We start from the raw sequence: 25,269 nt of genomic DNA, 5'->3' as shown, positions 1-25,269 counted from the left end.
ATTTTAAGAACACCTTAAAATACCCGCCCCTTTAATGCGAGGGCCTTTTCAGGCCAATCCGTCACAACCTTGGTGGTAGAGCTACTCGCTGTTGAAGCTCCAACATCCAGACACACTTTTGCTGTTTGAGTCTCTTTGGCTCATTGCAGCCGCTTAACGCAGTTGTCTTAACGCCCGGTCATTAACTACGTATATCTGTGAACATGCCCGGTAGAGGTCACTGAGTTCCGGACCTCGGTCATTTTTGAAGAGATACAAATAATTTGAACCTAAATACAACTGCATACAAAACCAGCGGCTGAGAACCTTTACTCAGTACGGTTCAGTAAAGGCCTAATTCAGTTGAGACTTGTTACTTTGTGTCCACCGTGTGTGACATTTATTGGTGCGTGCCCGAACAGAGCAAAACCCCAAACAAAACTGAACCCCCGCAAATGAAGCCGCAACCCCCTCCACAACGGACCTCGCTAGTTTTCAAACCCCGTCTACAGCCCTTTCTGTGAGATCAACTTTCTGGACAACATGTGGTACATGCGGGAGACCTTTCTCGTTCATCGCCTTCAGAGGTCAACAGGTGTGATTAAAGCCAGAACGAACCGCTCCGATCTGTTCTGAAACAGTAAAGGATAAGGGGAATATGCAAATGAATCCGAAAAGGAATATTTTCCAGACAAAACTCTGAACAGGAGCGGAGAACTTCCAAAGCACAGACAGTCTGCCGTATATTCATGACTGCAACCCCAATGTGTCAAGATTCTTACTTTTATACAACATTTCTTAAAATGCTGTATTGCCGCGCCTCTCCCCATGCTGAGAGAGAAAACGAAAGAGAGAGAGAACGAGAGAGAGCGAGAAAGAGAAAAGGAGTGCGAGAGAGAGAGAGAGAGAGCGAAGGGGAGAGAAAGAGCGAGACGGAGAGAAAGAGCAAGAGAAAGAGGGAGACTAGAGAGAGAGAGACTTGGAGGGGGGGGGGGGAGAAGGAAGAGGCGTTCCCGCGGTGCAGAATCTAGGTTAGGATGTGCTTAACATGGAGCCACAGCGAGGAGATACATGCAAAAGGTTAAGCCTGTGAATTCAGCATGGACCCCCCCCCCCACTCCCCCCAGGAACTGCCTCCCATCTCCACCACCACCCTCGGGGCCCCATGAGCTGAGGTTGGGGGGGGGGGGGGGGGGGCACTGGCTGGCTGGTGGGTGGGTGGAGAGGGGGTGGCTGTGAGCGGGCGTTGTGTTGTTGAAGCTCATTGGGTTATTTTTAGAAGGGGGGGGAGAGAGAGATATATGGCTGCATCTTGGTAATTAGGACGCAATTCCAAGCCAGACTCCCAAGCCCTCCCCCGCCAATTCCTCATCTTTCCGGTGCCGCTAGGAAACGGGAATTTTATTACGGTTCTTATCAGCTGCTTTGTAAACACAGTTGCGAGAGGGAGGAGTACGATTCATTGGGATACAATGTGTCAGGCTTTGCGATATTACTTCCCGCATTGCTCCCGCACGTTCTTTGGGTGGTACTACCTCTGTCCTGTTTCTTTTGTGTCCGTTATCACTCCGAGTTGTCCTGAATACACGTGCGCACGCTTCAGGCACTGAGAAAATAAATGACAAAAAGGCACAATGAGTTGTTCAAGAAAGCAAGGATCAGAATAAATATAAATACAACACAGAAGACATATCGGACATTTCGAGCTCCTTCGGGGATTCAGTGACCCATTTTAGACGCCACGATCTCTGTGCACTTCTGTTGTTTTGATGGCATATTGTCAAATCTTCAGAAAGTTGTTTGCTGTTGTTTTTGCCCTCCACAGACTTGTTTCGTTTTGATTAGAAATTGTATATACAAAAAACCTGTTATTTGTCAACCTTCTCGGTCTCCAGGTATTCTCAGCCGTTAAAACAAATGGATACTTGCGGAAGAGGGGGAGGAAGAGAGGGAGGGAGGAAGAGAGGGATGGGTAGGGGAGGCGAGAACCTCCCAATAGACAGTAGTATCTTCAGGCAGCTTTTGCTCTCGTTTGATGGAGCTCAACTGTCAAAAGGGTTTTCCCAGCGAGGCAGAGTTACGGGTAAGCAACTGCTGCCGAGGCCATGGGGTGAGAACACATTCGCTTTTTTTAAAGAAAGAAATCAAAGTCGCTCCATTAGCTCTTTGTCTAACCCATCTCTCTCCCTCCCTGCTAGGCTAGGTTTCCAGGCTAGCTCGCAGGGCCGCAGGGATGTTGTATTAATTAATTTGCCTCACTGCACTCCCATCACGCTGCCGGTAAAAGCCCCCCTCCCTCTCTCTTGCTGGTGCCAAGATGCCAGCGTTTGTAAACAACTTGAAATTGACGGTTCTGCAGCCACGGTGGGGGCGGAGTGTCCCTGCTCCGTCGCGCCGGGGGAATGCGACACCATGCGGTGCATGTGATCAGCCGCCGATTCGCCGCCCCTGCGGGTTTCATATGCACATATTCCTCACGCATTTTCGATTTGGGTCCTTTTGAATGACGATAGCGACGCACATGCAAAGTAATGATCCCTGTTGTTGCGGGAGACGCAGCGTTTGTTTGTCCGCGATTAACGCGGGCGGCGAGCACAGACGCCAACGTCTTCCCCTCCGTAGAGACGGCAAAGGAAGTAAATACCGCTGTGTGTGCTCCGCGAGCTGTGAATGACACGTCTGAGTAAAGAGAACACACACACACACACACACACACACACACACACACACACACACACACACACACACACACACACACACACACACACACACACACACACACACACACACACACACACACACACACCTTTTCCCAGAGGCAGGATTCCCAAGATCAAATCTTTCTTCGGATTGGCCCCACATTAAATTACAACCTGATTGGATGTTTAAATAAAGCGTCTTGTCAGCAAACGCTAAATTAATGAATACACAGCGATACAATATTACTTCATTTGTCAACGTTCATCCGCCCAATTTGAATTCGGGGGGGGGGCTCTCTCTGTAACCCCGCCCCCCCTAGAGAGCGGTGTGTCTGGATGAAGATAATTACTTGTGATTGGTCAATAAAGCCGGGACAGATGCTGTCCACCGCGGCCTGCGTCTCATTCCTAAGACGTCACCCCCGTAGGGAAACCCGCCACGTCCAATATGTTCAGCCAGAAAGAGAAAATATTTTAATTTATTAACTTTGAATTCCTTCCAAAAGGGAGTGGAAGTGATAAAGGCTTTTCTTTAAATAAACTAATTGAGTGTCCTGTGTTTGACAAACACCAACCGTTTTTGTTTTTTTGTAGCGAAAACACAGTGTTTTCCATTTCCAGTTCCCTCTATATTAGCGTGACTACCTTCACATTTCGCACACAATGTTCTCGCACTTGCGTTCGCCATCTTCATCATCGTCCTCTGCGGTCATAGAAACAGAAAACAAAATAGCCACTAAGCCATAAAAAACGACACAAATCAAAGCACAACCAGACCGAGGTGTGTTTTCCACGGCCCCTCGGTGTCTCTGTAACAGGGTTGAGGAACAGGAGGGACAAAAGCTCTTACCGACGAGGACGCCAGTGGCGAGTTCAGATCAAACGCTCCCTCCCTGACTAAATATTTTGAAGAGACTCGTGTGTCTCCCACAGCAGCAGGAGGGAAGGGGGGGGGGGGGGGGGAGAGGCAGAGGAAGCGAGAGAGAGAGAGACGGGGGGGGGGGGGGTCCTGGTGTAGTGGTGAGATAGGGGTCATTGCTGATCCAGGGCCCATTAGAGATGAAAGACAGTGGGGAGTGAGAGAGAGCGAGAGCGAGAGAGAGAGAGCGCGTGCGCGAGAGACTTGGTGAAGCCGACAGCAGACCTTTGTTCGAAACACACCTCAAGCTGAAACGGAGCACACAGTAACATGCACACACACACACAAACGTTGGCAGACATAGTCACACACAAACAAGCATACACACAGATGCAACTACACACGTGCAAACATGCACAAGCACAATTTGTGCATGTGCTGGGGGGGGGGGGGGGTGTACATCTTTTACCCACATTCAGCAGGCGCAATGGCATGGACCCCCACTCCCACTCATGCAGAGACTGTACTCCAGACCTCCAGGGAGGGGGGGGGGGAGATAAACACACACACAGAGGGGGGTCCGAGGAGTAGGAAACAATCCATAGAGAGCGTCCGCTCTGCCCGCCCCCTGGTGGGAGAAGCGTGTGTGGTTGTGTGTGTGTGTGTGTGTGTGTGTGTGTGTGTGTGTGTGTGTGTGTGTGTGTGTGTGTGTGTGTGTGTGTGTGTGTGTGTGCATCCTCAACCCGATGAATCCAGGCACGTGTATCTGCCTCGATCCTCTGCTTGGGCGCGGCCTCAAACACACTTTAACATGTGTGTGTGTCTGGGGGCTAGGGATGGCCCCATGTGGCGAAGGGGGGGGGAGGGGGGGGGGGGGAGGTGTCACAGAGGGACGGGAAAATGGCCTCCAGCATTTTGTGTCCTCTTGAGCACACTAGGCCGGGTCCGCTGGTTGAAACCTAGACCTGCTGTTGTTTGGGCCAAGTACTGGTTGGAGGATGGATCGCTTTCATTTCCTGCACTCGGGGGGGAAACCAACAGGAAGACAGGAAGGGGGAGTGCTTGTAGTGTCACGCGCGGCCACGGCGGTGGTGAACGACTCCGCTTTCGGATTCACAGAAATGTACAGGAGTAGAAACGTTTCCCAGCAGCCTCTGCTGTACTGTACTGTACTGCGGCGGTAGAAACCTTACTCACTTGCCCGCATGCAAATGCCTTTAAAAAGCCTTTTATCCTGCGTTCGAATGCAGAGGCAGGACGACAGCCGGAGCCGGCGATACAATCCACTTGACTTCGCCCGTTCTTCTTCCCCAACAAAGGCAGAGGGCCATGCTTGTCAATAGCAATCATAGGAGAGAAAAAAGAGAGAGCGTGAGAGAGAGAGCGAGAGAGAGAGAGCGAGAGAGAGAGAGGCCATTTGTCCTTGAGATGAGAAGGTTTCCCCCCACTGAGAAACTCATCCTCATCTTCTCCAATTTCCAGAGGCAACAGACGGAGGCATGCATTCTTTGGCTCTGTCGCTTCCCTTGGAAAGATGAAGAGGAGACAAAGAATGACGAGGGGGGGGGAGGGGGGGGAGAGAGGGGAGAGAGAGAGAGGTAGATAGATAATAGTGATGCAGAGAGCGAGAGGAAGAGAAGGAAGCAGTTGTGTTGATTGCCAGTCCTTGTGCCAGGGGCCACCAAAGCCACTACTTTCAAAGCTTGTTCTCTGATTTTGTTTCTGTGTTTGTGTATCTGTGAGTGAATATCTGTGTGTGTGTGTCCATATCTGTTAGTTTGTGTGCATCTTTTAGTTAATATCCGTGTGTTTGTGTGACTATATGTATGCTTGTTTGTGTGAATATATGTATGCATTACTGTGAGTCTGTTTGTGTATCTGTGTGCGTGCGTGCATACAGATTTCTCATCGCCTGCACTGCAAAATGAGAAATGACACGCTTTCCCCTGAACGTGATGGCTCTTCAGCCCGGCTATGGATTAGTTAAGGCTGTTACTCTAATCTGCAAGCAAACCCCCTCCTCCCCCACCAACAGCACCACCACCACCCGGCACCCCCTGCTTCTTCTCTTTTCTTCGCAGCCTCATTACGAAACAGAGGTTGCCAAGGAGAAGGCAAGATGGCGGCGGGTCCCAGACGTGGTTAAACGATGCTATCCTACGACTCCTCCGACTGGAGCCAGAAACCGCAGTGACAGGATGCTTGGGTCGTCCGCCAAATCTTTCCCACCGCATAAGAAGATGATAAATGTTGATGTTAAGCGTCGAAATCCCATCAGGGGAAACCAAAACAAAACACAAACCGTGAAGAAGCAATGGATAGAGAACGCGTTAAGCCAACTACGTCTGGTTGTCCAGACACGTTGTGGTGCACGTTGTGGTGATGTTGTGATGCACGTTGTGGCGTCGGCGTTAGGTGAACGCATAACGGCGACATTTTACTAAATCGGCAACATGAACAGAAGGAAGGGCGTTGTTTTGCTGTAGTCATACGCAGTCGCCTGCTGCCTCCGTGACCAATCAACATCGGTCACGTCATCGCCACTTATTCCACCACAATCTGCGTGACAAGCAACGACAGGAGGGAGAGAGAGAGCGAGGGAGAGAGAGGTGGACAACGCTCTAAGGTTTATCTGCAAAAGTATCGGCGACACTTGTCGAGCACCATTAAAAAAAACAAAAAAACAGAATAGGCAGTCAAACAGGCACTCAAGCCTAATAGACCTAGAGCCCTTTTCATTTGAAGCGTTGAAGAGCATTTCAGTGGCGGTGCATTGAAGGATGGCTCCACAGAGGAGAACGGTAACCAGATCACCTTCATTATATCCTCATCATCCAAGGGCCTCCGACCCTTGATCAAATCACTCACTACGGTTCCGCTATTAAATACAACATAATTGCCCAAAAAAACGGTCATGTTCGAATTAGAACTAGGGTTGGAACTATCTGTGACCGTTCTTCCGCTGTGTGGACCTTCCATTTTCTCTAAAATTATATGAATATGTATTTGCTACTTTGCTAGAAATAAATCCGAGCTCTGTGCTAAACCCCTTGCATTGCTCAGGGAATCAAGCACAATTCCCCCAACTATTTAGATTCATGTTATATTTTAAAACCATGGATGGCATACAGGGCAACATCTTTTACTGCCATTTTTCAAATGTCTAAAAAACATATTTGAATAAATGCTACCCAACCAGAAAACTCATGTGTAGCTCATGAACACCCAAAGTGTCCTCTGAAACACGAGTACCAGGTATCGCTGTGCGCTCTGCATCCTCTTGATTTCAGGGCCATGTCCGCGACGCGTGGCCGATGACACCCCGTCTCCTCAGACGTCTGCGTCAGCCAGGGCTCGAGGTGTGAGCCAGCCTCGAATATGTGCGACACGCAAGTGTCTCCCTCTCCTCGCTAACACGTTGGGTGAATGATGAGGAGAGAGGGGGCAGGGGAGAGGTTACAACTGTTAAAGCATTAACTGGCTCGGAGCGTTCACGACACTGGCGGAGCAGTAAGCCCAGGGTGGGATGACCCCCCCAGAAGCCGTAATGTGAAGAAGTCAGTGGAGGTGCAGATGGTGAGATGCAAACTGGTCCCCGGAGTAACAGGAGAGCAACGAGACCACTTCATTTCAAAAGAGTATGAAATAGTTATTTGGATCTACTCTGAATGCCACTTATGCGCCCAAAATAAATGTACTTTATGAGATTGAAATTCAGATTGGACGACCCGACCTTTGCAACTTGGAGAAATAAGACTTTTAATGACAGTCCAGGGCTCCTCTTCGTGACCCGTCACTTTTGATCTAAATGCGATTTCAAATGTGGACTTTGCAGAAGGCAAGGTCACCACCACCAGCGAAGCGCCACTCTCTTATTCAATATAAAAACTCATTCGCTTGCTGTTCATTTCTTGCACATCCATCTCGCAAGACACCACTGAGACTTGTGTGTGTGCTACGATTGTTTTCCCAAAGTCTGACAAGATGAGTGACGTGTGGTGAAGTCGAAAGGTATAAACAAGCAGGGAGATGTGAGGTTTGTTTTCCTGCAAACACCTGCAGCAATATGGCACTTTTAAAAACACTTAACACTCAATATATTGTTAATGTTAATCTCCGTCTCTGCACGGTGTTAATATTGGCGACGTTCTTCAGTATTGACATTCACTCTGCATCGACAATATTGGTGTCCCTAAATGCACGACATTATACAGTATAAAAAATAGCACATTGTACCGTCTAACCACAAAACTAACTTTTCTGCTGAGCGCCGAGCATACAGGAACTTTCTGCGGGGGATGAGAGTATGTCTGTGTTAACACCTCTTCTAAAGTGAGCCGGGCGCTTCGGGAATTGCTCCAAAGTGTCAAGATAGAGTGCTTCAAGTGAAAAACAAGGCTTAAAAGAACTTCTAGACAAGGAACATATTGATGCGATTCAATCACTGGCCGATGCCCGACCTTCCAGTGTCCTTCAGGAGGACAAAGCTACGAGGGCTGCAGGATGGGTGTAGAGGGGGAGGGAGAGAGGGAGAGGGGGAGAGAGGGAGGGGTTGGAGTGCTCATCTAGATACAGAGGCCATGTTGACTTCAGAGGCTGTCTGTGTCCAGCGGCGCGAAAGATAAGGAAAATCGATGCAAAAAAAAAAAAAAAACACAATTCCTTAACGGACGCATGTCAATGGAATCAACAGATGCTGTGTGTTCTACCGCTTGCTGCAGAAGGTTTTGGGACACACTGCAGCCGTACAGGAAACAAAAAAAGCAAAGGCTGTTCCTCCCCGAGTTCAGGGAAAACATTTCAGTGCACCAATATAAACTCCACTCCCGTAAGGTCTGAGAGAGTGTGAACGCAGCAACTGGAAATGGTAAAAATGGAGCGAGCACAATAACGCAGAGACTACTTTGCCATTAAGGCTTTCTTTCAAGGAACCGTTGGGACTGAATGAAAGATCTTTAAACGCACAGACATATTGGAGCGTAGATTACCAGGCTTTTAGAATTCTCTAGACCCGGTGCTTGAAAGTAGTACGGAGTAAAAAAAACATTAATTTGAAGAACGGGACCGATTCACAAGAAGTGCATTGCCCTTCAACTTATTTATTCATGTACTTAACATGGAAAAATCCAAAGTATCTCAAACACAAAGTAAATAACATGTACATCTTTTAAATACTCAACTAAAGATAGATTCTATTTCAAAAATCGCTGTGAACAAAGTCAGACTGTACAACTTCAAATAAATAGGTCATTCTCACAATAAAGAATTGAAATATGAGGAGGGGGTACCGAAGGAAGATTATTTTCAGGCCGGACCGTCAGCCTCCAATCGGTCCATTACCCAAAATAAACCAAATTATTATATCAATTATATTAATATTCTCTTTTAAATGCTGAGGTCAGGCGTGAAAAAAAGCTCAACCCCTTCCCTACAGCAGCGATCATTCACAGCTCAGAGTCCAGGGTAAACCTTCACAAGGATACCCAAAGAAGTAGTAAGAGACAAAGAAAAAGAAAGCATTTGCAAAGATAAATATATAATGCATAGCACACTGCTCATCTTTAGGGGAAGCATGACTAATAGTTGTGTTTAAATACCAAGCAGGACTCCGGTGCAGTACTCGGGGCATCCGAGGCTCGTAGCTAGCCCCCCCCCCCCTGTCGTTCGGAAGTCCCTCCGTACGTTTTGCGCTCACGGCCGTTGAAACCACTTCTTCGTACTTCCCCGAAGTGAATAAAGCAATATACACTTAAGATTTTTTTTTTTTTTTGAAGACAGGTTATATGCATTACGTAGATATGAAAAAGGTAATCAAATATTTCAAAACTGTGGTTTATATCCATTCTTCACCACATAAATATATATCTATAGTGTTTATATATATAAAAAAAGAAAACAAAAAGAAAACAAATCTGTCTATAGATTAATACCTTTATACGAAGCAAGACTATCTACAAACAAAAACAACCAACATATGATGCACTGCAATGCGAGTCCATTGGACAACAGATCAAGTCTTTCAAAGGTAACATTCAACGTAAAAACAAAAAGGCAATAACCCAAACGAAAACTATACTTCACAGACTCGTTTAAGAGGGAAAAACAAGAAGCACTTTGCAATGAAGTCCAAAAAACAAAACCTAAAAAGAAAGATGGGTCAAATACTCAACATAAACTTATTTACATAGCTCTTAGCCAAGAAGATAATCCATTCAATGCGTTAATCAAACTAGTTTTCTCAAGCCTCAAGCGGCCCATTCATCGTCCTCCTTAGTCTTCCATACAAAGCCGGTAAAAACTCTTCAAGTCGCCATCAAGACACAAATCAGCCTAATGTTTAAAGCGCACCGATTGGCAGCCTTCCACTGATTCTCACACTCCTTAAAGATAGTAACACTTTTTTGAAGAAGAATTTTGCATGCACTTTCTTGCGAATAAACCTTTGTATTATTATTCTTTAAGTGTGTGTTTTCCAAATTGAATCGGAAAGAGAGTCGCTAGTCACTCGGCAACCGGAATGACGGGACAACTCACGGATGGTTTTACAAATGAACCCAGCGTTGCCATGGAGTCTAGAATCTGAAGGTAATACAAAGATCTCAAAAGGTATCTTTAACGGCATAAGTCTCCCCAGAAATGTCGACCCATGGCAAACGTTCTGGTAAAGTTCAAAAGCCCACAAGGTGTCATATGAAGATATTTCTAAAGTATCGAAGTCAAAATATTTTGCTCCAGGTCCAGTAAAAAGTTTCTCCAAATTTTTCTTTTTATAAAAATAGATGCTTTTTAAACCCACATCAAAGAGGTTCTCAGCTCTTTGGCAAGGTACTGCTTTAAGATTTTTTTTGTCTTTTCATATTAATTTTACAATAACATTATGCAGCCAACCAATAACCAACTGATATTACAAGAAACTAAATACTTACAAAAAACGATATTGCAAAATGTTCAAACGAAACACTTGCTAACCACAGAAGGCGTAAACGCACCTAAGGCAAATTAGGACACAATACAAAGAAAATCACTACACAAAGCCTTACAAGACTTACGGATTCAAAGCATAGGCGCAACAAAATGACAAAAATGTAATAACTAACATTTTAGAAGGTCCATCTGTAGACAGCAAGAGAATGCAACATCACAGGCAGAAATACCTGCAGTATTTTTTTCCTGTTTCAACATAAAGTATACCAAGTTCCAAAGCGCAGCAATGAAGAAAAAACGAAATATCGAAAACAAATCAAACCACACCGGACGCCAAATTCGCTTACCCTTCGTAACACTGATTTACAAAGATTCTTTCTTTTTTTTTTTTTTTTACTAATGTAGAAAGTTTACGGCGAGAACGTTTTCCATTTTCCTGTTTCTCCTTTTTTCCCGCGGTTTTCTAGAAACAATCCGACCGGACGGGGGACGGGGGGACGGGGGATTAGGCTTTGTGCGTTTTGTTGGTCTTGAACGAGACCTGCAGCACTCGGTCCCCCAGGCGGTAGCCGTTCAAGCTGGCGATGGCCACCGCCGCCTCGTCGTAGTTAGTCATGGTGACGAAACCAAATCCTTTGCACTTGCTCGTGTTAAAGTCGCGGATGACCTTGACGTTGGTCACCGCCCCGAACGGCCCGAACATCTGCCACAGGATGCTCTCGTCGGCGTCGGGCGCCAGGTTGTAGACGAAGATGCACCATCCGGTGCCGGCGTGCCCCGGGATGTTGATGCCAGCCAGGCTGGTCACCCCGTCGATGGCCATGGGCGAGAACCTGCTGTGGAGACACAACACAACGGGGGTTCAACACGCGGCCGCCAGGGACAGCGGACCGGGGCGGTACTGGAGACGGGGGGGGATCACGCGCAACAGGGTCAATGCAATCTGACAAACCGAGAGACGGCCGGGCGGGGCCGGGCGGGGCAGGGCGCTGGAGCCGCGAAAGCGCTCCGATGTATTTTTAAAAACGCCGGATATGTCGGAGATACTTGTTGGCAGGATGACGTATTTATTTTTTTGCTCTGACGAATGTATTTATAAAGTTGGCCTTGTCATACGCAAGTCGCGCAGGGTTTAATGTTTAAAAAGACAGGGTACCCGACGGGGTGAGCCCACAGGTTTTAAATATCCATGCCTGTTCTAAATGATGCATTTCAATTAGTATCCTACGCCAACGCGGCTCGGCCGCGTTGGCGAAAGCGGATCGGGCGGAAAACCGGTGGGATGAAACAGGAAAAACAAAAACAGGACAATAATATCACATCACAGGGATAGGCCCAATCTGAGGCTAAAGCAGTTTGGGGAGAAGTAAAAAAAAAAAAAAAAAGGACGTGTATGGAAGGCCATGAATTATTGCCGCCCGTGTCGCAGGAGATTATGTGCTCCAGTTGGCGTCTCGGGAACATCCGCCATGACAGGTAAACTACCAGCATCAAGGGAGCTGGGATAGCGAGGAGTGAGAGAGAGGAAGCGGTGGAGCGCTTCCCCTCTCTCTCTCTCTCTCTCACGGACTAGAGAGGAAGAGGTAGAGTCCACCACCGTTGCGGTGGTGGACTCTACCTCTTCCTCCCTCTCCTCTCTGTCTCTCCTATCTGTCTCTCCTATCTCGCTCCACAGTGACGGAGCCTTGAAGGGAAGAAAAGGATTGAAGTTCAATAACGCTCAGGGAAGGAATTCTGTGAAAGCTCGGTGCTGGCAAATTGCCGGTCCAGTGCTTCCTGGGAAGGGCCTGACGCAACAGGGGCTGAAACGGGACGGACGGCCTGCATCAGAGCAGGCGGGGGGGGGGGGGGGGGGGGGGGGTTAAGGGAAAAAGACTGGGGGAATTGGAGGCAATTTAGTGCAATAGCATGCAAGAAGTGGTAAGAAACTTGACCTTTGATCCAGGACATTGCCGTCTATTGTTTTAATTTAAATTGGATTGTGAGGGACCGGCGTGGTCGCCCCACGTATCTGGGATACGGGCAACTGGGTATCGCGAGTGTGGGCAAAAAGGAGGGCAATGGACTGACGACTAAGAAAAGTGAAGTTACTTTTTTTTTCCACTGATTTCACCTTCTCACATGGATAAAGAGTAGGCGAAGGAAGCGAACGCAGTCTTTCAACTTGGCGAAAAGCTCCGGGATTTGCTGCTAGACTCGAGCATATCAAAATGGATGGATTTGTTTGTATCCATCGTGTGTTTGAAGAGGGAGTCAGAAGTGTTTTGGTTGGAATATGGGTGGATGTCAAATGTGACTCATTACACACACACACACACACACACACACACACACACACACACACACACACACACACACACACACACACACACACACACACACACACACACACACACACACACACACACACACACACACACACACACACACACACACACACACACACACTTGTTTGAAACAAAAACACACTGGTTTCTCTTATCTTCTGCAGCTTCTTGTTATACAGAGGACAATAATGTAGTCATAGTTGTATAGCTCCCACTTTGCTTTTATTATTTAAGAGACCGGTATTGCAAGCTGCTGGAAAAGACAGACAATCAGCTGTAAAGGTCTCTTAGACTTGGGTCGGAAAAGGAAATTAATAAATGTAGCTTTGACGCAATAAAATCAAATATTGCAATATAAAAAAATATATCACCAGTATGGACGTGTTTAGACCAAGATTTAACATTTTCAATGAATACATAATCTGAGCCTTCCACAGGCCAGAATTGAGGTTAGGAAAACTGGAGACTGATATGCTTTTTAAAGAGTGTTGATTATAAATGAGGCAGAATTGATATTGAAAAGGCTGCATATCTCTTTATACTGGACTGACTCTGATGCCATTGGCACTGCCGACTAAATGGGTCTGATCCGTCAGAGATAAAGAGAACCGTCTTGAGCAAGAATACCGTTAATTGAAATATGTCGGAAATGCGTTTGGTGAGAACGTGAGAACGTACCTTTTGACGCCGTAGGCCATGTTTAGCAGATTGTCCAACCTGAAACCACAAAACAAACCACAGGTTAGTTCCTTGCCACGCACCTCGTCGTCCATTAAATCAGTGAACACATTTTTGTGCGGCATCGGAAGCTTCGGAAACAAACAAAGTCAATCACGCGCTAGAATACCCTTCTGGACTATTCGTCTGGTGTTTTCCAACAACATTTCATAAGCACAATGGAGCGTGTATATGATCCACCGAACCCCAAAAGAGTCATCTGTTTTACCATCAAAGGCATATTTGGTTGAGAGTTGCCAGTGTAAATAATCCAGCTAATACAAGTGATGATCATACAGTCATGCATGCAATGTGAAAGGGGTTCCCTCCACTAAATCCCAAACTACTCAGTCCCTAGTCGTACGAGGAGCCAGCACCATCCCTGCTCCTAGTACCCTCAACACACACACACACACACACACACACACACACACACACACACACACACACACACACACACACACACACACACACACACACACACACACACACACACACACACACACACACACACACACACACACACACACACACACCACCCCCCCCCCCCCGTCCCAACACATCTGGGGGTCCCAAAACATCCACATGTCTGGGGCCCGGGGCCCCAACTCATCCACATGTCTGGGGGCCGGCCCCCAATACATCCGTACGTCTGGGGGCCCTACCACATCCATACGTCTGGGGGCCCTACCACATCCGTACGTCTGGGGGCCCTACCACATCCGTACGTCTGGGGGCCCTACCACATCCATACGTCTGGGGGCCCTACCACATCCATACCTCTAGGGGCCCCGACACATTCATACGTCTGGGGGCCGGGCCCCTCACACTCTGTACCTGAAGCGCTGGGCCTGCTGCGCCAGGGGCCCCGGGTACCTCCGGTTGGGCGACTGGTAGAGCTGGGAGAGCAGCGCCTGGCTGGTCTTCTGGCTGGGGTTGTTGGCGAACTTGACAGTGATGGGCTCCGTGGCGCCGGGTGGCTTCTGACAGTTGAGGCCCTTGATGGCCTCCTCCGCCTCGATGCGCCGGTCGAAGCGAATGAAGCCCACCCCGCGGGAGACTCCTGGGGAGAAGGCATGGTCACTGTCACCGCGTCCAGGACACGCTGGATTGAGGGCTGACGCCAGCTTGCGGGCTGACGCCAGCTTGCGGGCTAACGCCAGCTTGCGGGCTAACGCCAGCTTAGGAGCTAACGCCAGCTTAGGAGCTAACGCTAGCTTGCGAGCTAACGCTAGCTTGCGAGCTAACACTAGCGGCAGTTTGGTTCACCTCGTCGGAAACGGGGTGAACGCCACGCGGCTCAGTGAGAAAATAGTGTTTGGAAATGTCACAAGGGCCTACCCAGACGCAACAAAACTGACAATACAAACACCTGCACACGTAGAAAGGCAACAAGCATTTACTTTCTGTTCTAAATAACTCTGAATGCGACATCTCCCAAAAGAGTTTCAGCATGACTGAACACAGTTGGAGAGTTAAGGGGTCGTGTCACACAGAGCGCAACCTTTTCAAAACACTCCGCTACTCAAAGTTAGAAAATGTACCGTCCTTTATAACCTTGGGCGCCATGGAGACAGATAGAGAGGTATTCAGAGGGAGACAGAACACAAAACACGGATGGTCTCCTCACCAGTCACTTGGTCCACCAGGATGCGTGAGGTAATGATGCGGCCGTACTGGGAGAACAGCTGCTCCAGCTCCTTCTGAGTCATGGTCTTCGGCAAACCACTGACGTATAAATTTGCATCTCTGATCGAGGCTGAGCTTGGACGCGCATAGGAAACCTGCAGGAACAGAGCGAGAGGGAGTGAGTGGGAGAGGGAGAGAGGAGCGATGAAGATCAGGCAGTGTACCAGGGGATCCCTCATGCCCCAGAAGACCGGCTCTAAATTAAGAACCACTATTGTAGAACTTCCACATCGGCAAATACGGTGTTCGAGTCAATCCATGGGAATGCTCTCTCAGCCTGACTCTTTGTATGACGGCCGGGGCTGTGCGTGCAGACGCACTCATAGGAGTGAGTCACAGGCAGTAAAAGTGTGGTCACTTCCACTGCTGAAGACAACGGACATTGCCACAGGAGCAGTAAAAAATATAAGCTAGCGAAACAGGCAATCAAGCTCAACATCAGCGGAGCACGCACAACGTAAATGTGCAGCAAAGCACAATTATTTCTCACTACGCAGAGTCCAACCTCCCCATCCGAGCCACTCTGCACGTCTCGTGCATTTCAGCTGATAAATAAGCTACAAATCAATATCTATGTTCACACCAAATTTCTCTTTCTAAACAGTTTTCAGAACCACCTCTGGACGGAGTGAACGTCACTTCCAATGCAGATTGATGAGGGACCGATCTGGACAGAATCCCTGGCAGGAGCGTTGACAAGACTCATGCTTAGCCGATAAGTCACGGGTCATCAGCCTGGATTAAGCAAAGGTGGTGTCGCATGCAAATGCGTGTCATTTGGCATCGTATCCAAAGCCGTACACCGTTCTGTGCCTACTCGTACAACTCAATACAACGGACCTGCCATGTCTGGTCGTTAACCCCTTCGTCACCTACGCCTAGCTCCTATGAGTCGAGAATTCAACACGGAGCTCCATGTTACTCAAAGCAACGTAAACCGGTGCTCACCCTAACCCTACTGGACTCCATGAGGCTGTGCGTGCGCATATCAAGCAGGGATCTCTCAGGAGCCGCATCTAAACAGGCTGAGACCAGTGTGAGTGTGCTGAGCAATTTGCGGAAAAGGATTGAGAACGGTTTCTGAATCTAGATGCATTCTGGAATGAGATACGGTTGTAGGATCTACATTTACGTTTAGCAAATGCTTTTATCCAAAGCGACTTACAATAAGTACATCTGTCAGAAGTAAGAAACAATAATTCGGCTGTCGATACTAACAGCAAGGATGTTCATAGAATCAAGTACCAAGCACTAACTATCGCTAGGTTACCCCATCCCCGTATACAACAAAGATGGCTAGGATATGATGCTACTCAATTCTAAATACTATTTTTCAAGTGTAAAGGGTTTAGCTGTTAGCTGTTTAGCTGTGTCTAAACAAAGGGAAACGGTGGCTGCACAGACCAAGCCCAAAGTCACTTCTACCTAGCAGCAAGAGGACAACAGGAGATGATTGAGACTGACAGGGCTGTCAGCCGGAGGATCCTTCCAGGCCTTCTCAAAGGTGGAGGTCAAGCCTTCAGATAACGGCTAATCGCTCTGACAGTTTGTTTTCAGATGGTGAGACAGAAAGGCTATTGTTATATGTAAAAAAATTACATAATGGATACAAAAAAAAAAAAAGTGGTCAAGAGAGAAACTGAAGCCACGTTGAAGTGCAGTTACAGAGTGTAATGGATTATAACAGTTTAATGATAATACCATCTGGGTCTTTTAAAGGTCAATACTTCTTTTTTTTTTTTTAAATACTACAACAAACAACTACGGTAGTTCATTCTTGTAAACATAATGATAATAGTACAATTGATAAAAGTGTTCAATATGTTATGTCAGTTTTCAGCATATTGAAGAACGACCTAAAACACCACATGGTAGTGGCTAAACCTGACTCACTACATTTGTTCCGACCATCGTGCCTATTGTTCTTAAAAGGGGAACCCACCCCCTCCCCCTGACTGCAGACAATTCAGTTCCCATCAGCGGAGAACCGGTGCGCTCAGCAGGTGACCGGGGAACCCCAACAGCCAATCAGAGGCGATGTGATCGATGGCGTGTGTTTAACCTACAGAGCGCCGTCTAGTTAAAAAAAAACTACAACGTACAAGTGTTCTATGTGGGGGGCTGCGGTTGTCCTGTGGGGGAACACAAGCTGTGCATTTGTTTCAGAAGCAACTAAAAACAGTAAAGCCACACATGAACGTGTCAGGATTTTCAATTCAAATGCAAATTGTGTTGCCGTCTCGCAGCACAGCAAAAAAAGGGGTGAAACAGGCACACGTGCGCGCAATCTCGTCAGACACTCGCATTCCACCCTGTTCCACATCGGCTGCAACAGGGATGGTACTGTAAACCGCGATAAAAATGTTACCATTATCATTTCGAATAAAATTATTATCGCGGTGGATAACCGCGCCCACGGCGTGGAAACCGTGTGCTTAAATCCACCCCATCGCTTCATCCGAGTCTCCTGAAATTGCCCCACAGGCGCACTGTGTAGCCTACAACATAATGTTTTTACGTTTCGTTTCAGTTGGAATCATGGCGGAAGGAGACGACAGCGCTCAAGACATCCATCAGCCTTTGGTATCTGCAGGTTTCAGCAAGTCAAATTTAAGACTTTTTAAGACCTTTTTAATACCACCTTGAATGAAATTTAAGACCTAAAACACGCGATGGTTGGGGTTGGCAACAGATGCGAGCCAACTTCGGAAACGGACGTCTTTCAGCCAACTGTCCTTGAATTTACACCTACCCATTGTCGCAGACTAGCTAGCAAGCACGCAGATAATCCTTTATATATGCAGCTAGCAAGAAAGAAGCCTCTCTACATTTCCTTCCTGAAAAGTCCCACGAGAAAAATAAAAATATATAGTCCTGCCCCGGCAAATTTAAGTCCTTGAGTTACAGTATTTATGACCGTCATATGACATTTGTAACGAATTTAAGACTTTTTATGGCCTTAAATTTAGAATCTACAGACTTTTTAATGATTCGGGACACCCTGTTCTAATAGTGATGTGCATTTCTGCAAAAAATACTATTCAATATTTGCTGAGAAGTATTCGAATAATATTCAATCGTCAATCAAGAACCCCCCACGCACGCACACACGCAGCTCGGATACACACACGCACACAATGACACAGGTAGAGGCTTTTATGATCTGTATGAAATCAATCTGATTATTTCACCAACTGCGCCATCAACATTCAACATCAAAATTATTTCAACGTGGGCTTAGGCGGATAGGTCTACATGGGCCGAAAACAGATCGCTATTTAATTATTTATTTTACTGAACACAGCCTGCATGATGGTGAACTACACACGTCAAGAAAATAATTTCCCACGGTGTGTCTTTTTACAATTTATTTGTTACCAGCATTCGTAGTGTTGATCAGCAGAGAAATTGTCTGGCAAAGACGTTGACGTTGCTTAGCAACCCAGGACACTGGGGTTGATAAGTTACCAGACCACTTGCGGAGTGATACGATAGAAAATTTAATAAACTTTCCTTGACAGCGGTCATTATACGCTTAGCAACGCTTAGCAAGCAAAATACTGCGATAATACCGAAAACTAGGGGTGGGGAAAATAATCGATTCTTCGATGCATCGCGATTCTCGCTAGAACGATTCTGTCTCGATGCAGATACATTTATAATCTGATTTCTTTATTTTTTTCTGCCTGCTGCAACATTCTGTACGCCAGAGGGGGATAATTTTTGTAATTCTAAAATTATTGAATTTATCTTCAGTGTGTATTGGCCAATCTGATATGTCTCGACACGATAATACCGATTCAGCCTACGCATAGCATGCGCGCAAACTCACAGCCAGACACAATAACTCCTAATTCAAGAATAGCTTTTCCTTTAATGACATAGAAAATAAAGATTGCATGCTTCCATATTGTGCTATAATGCAAGCTGCATTGCTTATTCCATTGTTCATAGAAAGTCATTTGTGACAAAAGCTTTCTCTTATGAAATATTAGATAAGTTAATTCATCCGTTGTCTTTAATGATCATCACAAAAGTAGGAAGTGATTAGCAGACTCCGAGTAGCAAACCAAGATGTATATATATTTTTTTGAAAATCATGCATGGAAATGTACATAAGAACAATTGTTGCATCGAGATGCATCGATAATCGCTTCAGAATCGAATCGTTGACCTCATAATCGGAATCGAATCGTGAGGTGCCAAGAGATTCCCACCCCTACCGAAAACCAGGATAATTTGGGTCTCAATAACAGTGAGGTTAAATGTTCATACCATTACATCCCTAGGCTGCACGCTATCCAACTGTAAGAATATATACATACACATGTATGTAAACATATGCACAACCACTTTCACACCCTAGCCTCAGTCATATCCATCTACTGATGCATAATGTTGCATAGCCCCTTCGCGGCTGCAGCCTCTGCTTTCAGGGTCTGCATTAAAGGTGCTCCACCTCGTTACCTAGTTGATTCTCTGCCCCGGGGGTGGGGGCGGGCGGTGGGGGGGGGGCAGCGTGACTGTTTGCCAGGTTTCACAATAAAAGACCCGGGTTGCTGGCTGGCGCTGCATACATTAGCTTGGGGAGGTAGATGGAGAGGAGGCAATGTTCCCGCGCCAGACACCGGGTTAAATAAACATCTGCACCCGAGCAATAAATCACGGCGAATAAGTAATAGAAACCCGAGGCACAGCCCTAGTTATTCACCGGCCTCGGATCAATACATACGAAGGGGATCCAAATTAGCTTTTCTCAACATCCTTACAAAAAACTGAACGCTTCCACACTCTTTAAGAATCTATAGCTGGGGGGGGGGTGGAATCTGTGCATTGCACAAATTGCACAAATGCAATGCACAGCCAGCATTTTGGTTTTCGTTCAAACACGCACTTGATGAATTGAATCTATAAATATCCCCGTACGTCAGACTGCCTGGATGGCAAACCGGCGAGCGAGCAAGCTGGGGTAAGCAGCCATAAACCCGAGCCGTGTTCCCCATGGAAGCACTTCCTCATGACCGGGATGTGTGTCATCTGTAAAAGGCACCGCAGTCCTCGTTAATTATTACACCGCGCTGCAGCGTCCAAGTAGCCCTGCGCCGGCCCCCCTCTCCACCATCTCATCAGATGAATGGTATCAATAAAATACACTCTCTTTAATTAAACCTTCAGACGGGGGGCTCCGAAGTGACCAGACAGTCCCTCCCCCCTGGCCAAGTTGGCAAGCTAGAAACAAACTTCCTCCTTGTGTTTGCAGAGGAAAAGGGAGTGAATACTAAATGTGTTTTAATGCACAGCCTCCTGGCCCCCACACACACACACACACACACACACACACACACACACACACACCCCCCCCCCCACCCCACCCACCCCCCCCCCTAATGGGATGCTAATACATGCAAAGTGTGTTCGTTGCCCTGCCACTCCCGGGCTTATCTGCACTACTGACGTCGGGGGCCCGGGAATACGGGGGTTGTAACCCATCTTAAAAAATAAAGACGATGGGGAAAACACAGAAATGTAGTCCATTTGTTTAAACCATGCGCAATCCAGTCGCACCGTTAAAGAGCGGGCCGCCGCTTCAACAAGACGAGGCAATCAAAACCGCAGACGTTTTGATGGCTGCTCAAGACACGGCTGTACGCAAGATTGATTTTACTTGTTATCAAAATCATTAAATATATTACCGCCAAGAAGGCTATTCTGGTCGTGGGCTTTTCGGCCCGTTCCCCTAATGCCTCGCAGAGGTCCCCGCGCACAGAAAGCACCCCCACCCCGATAATTTGATCCTACACAAGTACCGCTACACTATATAAAGCAAATGAGTTTCTCCACCGGCAGCACAGGGGCCCTGGTGCCTGATGAATGCTAATGGCCGCCGCCGCCACCGCCCTCCCTCCTGGCATCATGCGCCCGGGCTCTGCCGCAGCAGCGGCAGCAGCAGCAGCAGCACATGCAACCATAGAAACCGTTCTGCTCTAGTTGAGGCCGCCGTGGCGAGCCGGGCTGTGCCCAGATTAACAATAGGCTGCAAGGCATCGACGGGGAGCGAGGCATCGACGGGGAGCGAGGCATCTCTCGAACGCTGCTCTGCGGATGATTGAATGAGAGGACTGCTGGATGTTGACAGGGAATCAAATGGCTCTGTGGCATAAGAGACCCATTGTGGTTCACGCATTAAGGAACACGCAAACAGATCCACGGCGCAATGTAGCCTTACCTTGATGGTTTTAGTCTGAAGTCTCAGGCCGTTTAAGGTATTGATGGCTTTTTCTGCATCTTTCGGATCCACGTAATTCACAAATCCATAGCCGAGACTTTGCCCTGCAAAGGAAAGACAGGAGAAAGTAAAATCAGAATTGTGTATGATTGACAGTGAAGTAGAAGAGAGGTAGCCTGAATATAAAAAGCACAGCTTCCTGGTAATAGAGTAGAGGAGGTTATTTGGAGCAAATGTCTCTCTTGGTTCGATAAAAACTGTGGTCCATGACGGGTAATTGTACTACCAGCAGACACAAATGAATAGAGCGTGTATTTCTGTCATTGAAGAGGAATTCCAACACATTTCTTTTCCCAGAACCGAATCAAAACTCAAGACAGGCATGGTGTAACACACACACACACACACGCACACTCACAAGCCCGCTGGACGGATGTTTGCAGCAAATTAGGACAAAGGGAGAAGCGAAGTCGCCGTATACAGCGTTGTCTTCTGAACCAAGACAGTGTTTTCGCTTCCATAGCATGTGCTCTGAAAGCCCTGTCGTGGTTCACCGACCGCAACATGCTACAGAGTGAGGGCATCAATTAGAAATGTACAATTATAGGCCGCTGAAAATTCCTTCCCTATTTGTATTCTATACATCGTTTTTTAGCCATTCCGGATATTACACGACAAAAATGCATTTGCTCCATTCAAGTCCGATTTATATTTGTTTCCTTATTGTCACAACCCACAAATCAACACGCCTTAGATCGTTGACTGCACTTCAATCATCCTATTCATAACTCAGAATATAAATCCACATTGTCATCAACGTATGACTGCAAGACCGGTAGTGGTAGGAATACTAGCATATACTGTAATGCTCAGTATAGAGGAACACCACTGGGATATTACCACTAGTCTCTGTTCTCATTGTGTCACCACATCCACTACATTTCCATCCCAGGGAGGACGAGGAGTGATGAAGAACATGTTGCCTTTGGCCACGTCACACTCCAGCCAGCCTCTTCTGTGCGTGCGTACGTGTGTAAGTCCATATAATGCTGGGAGCTGAGAAGTGGGCCAATCACTGCATTATGGCAAAAAAAGCACATGCCCTTCAGAGCAATCAAGACCCGAGCCCCTTCTTGTAGCGGGAACGTCGAGAGACCTGGAGGGACGTCTTGGTGAGGAGGAGGATGCACGCAGCCAGTGGTGACACCGTAGGCCTACAGTCTCGCGTCCAAAGGAGGCAGAGGAGCCTTCGAGGATTCTAAGAGCAAGACACGCAGCTCGCACTCGGCTGATTACTTATCAGACATGACACCAGCGCCCATGCAGGCTGGATTTAACACACTGCCACAGGGGCGGGCGAATGGGGGTAGGAGAAACAAGGCAGCTGAGCTGGAGGAGGGGTTATAATGCGTGTTGTGCAGTATTAAGACTGAAGCCAGGCACCATCCGCGCGTAATGCGCCCGAAAGGCTCTGCAAAATTACTGGTCGACTGTCTGCCACACAGCAGTAGTGAAGACGGGAAAGATGTGTTTAAATATCTGGCTTCTTCTCAGCCCCCACATTCATGTTAATTTTTAAGTAAAATAAGGAAAAGGGGAAACATGCAACTCTGATTTAATCTGATGGTGCAGGGAAATTGTAATCAGGACACTATGTAGAAAGTATACAGAAGTCTTTGCGAACCAACTTCTGCCTTATAATATATTTTGACAGCGGTGAAAAATAAGAAAGGCTGCCAGCTTTGCAGTTCGCAGCAGGACTTCCAATTTCAAATATATTCATTGAAAGATTTTCCAGCTAGTAGCCTATGAGCACACATCTCAAAAGGTGTCTACTTTAACATTTCTATTTGAGTAACCAAAATATTTTGACTGCTCGTCTTTTAGAACTATGCAGGCTTGAGAAACTGAAACAACCTTTGCACTATAGCTCGATATCAAATTGTATAATTGAATATCTTAAAAATGTATCATTCTTTGTGCTATCCTTTGCCTTTTTATTAAACTCGATGGTCGATGATGCCGTGTCCGGCATCATTAATGTGTCCGGCATCATTAATGCATCGTTAAGTACTTCTACCATTCATGGCCTAAAGTATTTAAAAGGTAGCGTGGGTAGGATTTAGTGACATCTAGGGGTGATGTTGTAGATTGCAACCAACTGAATACCCCCCCTCACCTCTCATGTTCCAACGACAGAGAAGCTAAAGTGAATGAAATTACATTCAGTAAAACCGTAAACACTTTCCTCATCCTAGGGCTACCGTTTATAGTTACACTACAAAAGACAAGACCAGCCCAGTTTCTGCAGCATCAGTAATGGGTACACCTTAACGAACAGTCTGTATTTAGAGAGAATACATTCAGCACAACTGTAGGGATGATGAGAAGCAGCTGAGACACAGCACTCTGGTCCTAGAGGTCCACGACCTCTGTCGCCACACAAGGCTCAGACGAGGTGGACAATGGAATATCTAACTTTTATTTTGGGAACCCAGGCGCTTGCTGCCAGAGTCGGCTGCACTCATTCAACAGCAGTATAAAATTCTAATTTATATTCCAATAGACCTCTCTTTGGAAAATAAATCCTCCATGGTTTACAAATGTACCTCACATTCACTAGTAAACAGTATAATCTGTGGCAATTCACAGACTTATTCTCCCTAAAAGGGCTGGATACACTTAGTCCCAGAGGACCAGGCAGACTTATAAGCCAGCCATAATGAGCCTAAACATCCTTGACCGCTATAGCAAGCACTATTTAAAAATGCTCACATTTTATATATATATATCTAGAGGCCGCAGCCAACCCCTGACGACGCACAGCACAGAGGCTTGTCAGCAAGCAGCTGCTGGGCTGCCTCTGAAGTTATTCTCCTTCATATCGGGCCCCACACACGTACGTCAGACACCAGCCATTGTAATGCTCCGACAGGAATCTATATGTGACCGGCTAATTAATTGCAACGCCATTTTGCCATGAACTCATCAGAAAGGAAAGGCTCAGCCCTTGACTGCTAAACTGACTGCTGAAAATAACCAGGAGACCCTGCATCGAGTGAATGGATTCCTGATGCTAAGCTTTTACGATGACAGCCAATTTAAGAAGCCATTCGATTTGCCTCCAGTTCGAAATTAGAAATAAAGTTACAATCAATCATATAAATTGGGAATGAGGGGATGTTCAAATTCTGTTCAGAGCCTTGATTAAATCGAGGATGCAGATATTTTAAATTTACGTAAAAAAAAACTGTGGCAAGGCCGGACAGACCTGTGTGTCCATTAGTGTTAAAAGATGATTTTCAGTCACTTTGTCAATATATCAACACAAACATGCAAAAGCATACACACTCAAGCAAACGCACACACACACACACACACACACACACAAACACACACGGACACAGAAAAACACACGCGTTATTTCTCATTACCTGTTATTTTGTCTCGAACAAGTTTACAAGACTCAATCTCCCCGATGCTACCAAACAGACTCTTGAGCTCTTCCTGGGTCATGTTCTGAGGCAGATAGTTGACTATCAAGTTGGTTTTACTGTCCTCTATGCTCCCCGACTCCACAGGGGAGGAGCAGTTGTTTGAGATGGTGGAGGGACCGTTGCTCGTGTTGTTGCACGTCGGCCCGTTGGACAGCTGTGTTTCCATGGCAGCAATTACCTGCTATAGAGGCACAAGAAATTCAGAGTCAGAGCCGCATGGTAATCAAAAAGAGGAAAAGGCACTTGGAGTAAGCACAGGACTCAAAGAGGCAGGAACAGTCAAAAAATGATTTCTTTTCTTTCACGGTCGAGTGGCGTTTTAATGAGCACAGGAATAAAACCAATGCTACCG

At 46.8% G+C, this 25,269-nt stretch overlaps 1 protein-coding gene across 4 annotated transcripts in view; it reads right to left on the bottom strand.

Moving 5' to 3' along the window:
* Positions 1 to 8,603: 8,603 nt before the first annotated feature.
* elavl2 (ELAV like neuron-specific RNA binding protein 2) overlaps positions 8,604 to 25,269 on the bottom strand; it is a 32,276-nt gene continuing 15,610 nt past the window's right edge. For 2 of the 4 annotated variants that reach the window (XM_056575670.1, XM_056575669.1), the window contains exons 3-8: positions 24,855 to 25,098; positions 21,421 to 21,524; positions 15,136 to 15,289; positions 14,343 to 14,568; positions 13,467 to 13,505; positions 8,604 to 11,297 (exon numbers count right to left, since the gene is read on the bottom strand). In XM_056575670.1, coding sequence (XP_056431645.1) covers positions 10,967 to 11,297; positions 13,467 to 13,505; positions 14,343 to 14,568; positions 15,136 to 15,289; positions 21,421 to 21,524; positions 24,855 to 25,098 — 1,098 coding nt within the window. In that variant the 3' untranslated portion in view covers positions 8,604 to 10,966. The remainder of the gene's footprint in view (positions 11,298 to 13,466; positions 13,506 to 14,342; positions 14,569 to 15,135; positions 15,290 to 21,420; positions 21,525 to 24,854; positions 25,099 to 25,269) is intronic. The other 2 variants (XM_056575672.1, XM_056575671.1) reach the window with 2 other exon arrangements.

The sequence above is a fragment of the Gadus chalcogrammus genome, chromosome 17 (genome assembly GCF_026213295.1).
Source record: "Gadus chalcogrammus isolate NIFS_2021 chromosome 17, NIFS_Gcha_1.0, whole genome shotgun sequence".
NCBI classification, from domain to species: domain Eukaryota; kingdom Metazoa; phylum Chordata; class Actinopteri; order Gadiformes; family Gadidae; genus Gadus; species Gadus chalcogrammus.
This window is presented reverse-complemented; position numbering and strand designations above follow the sequence as displayed.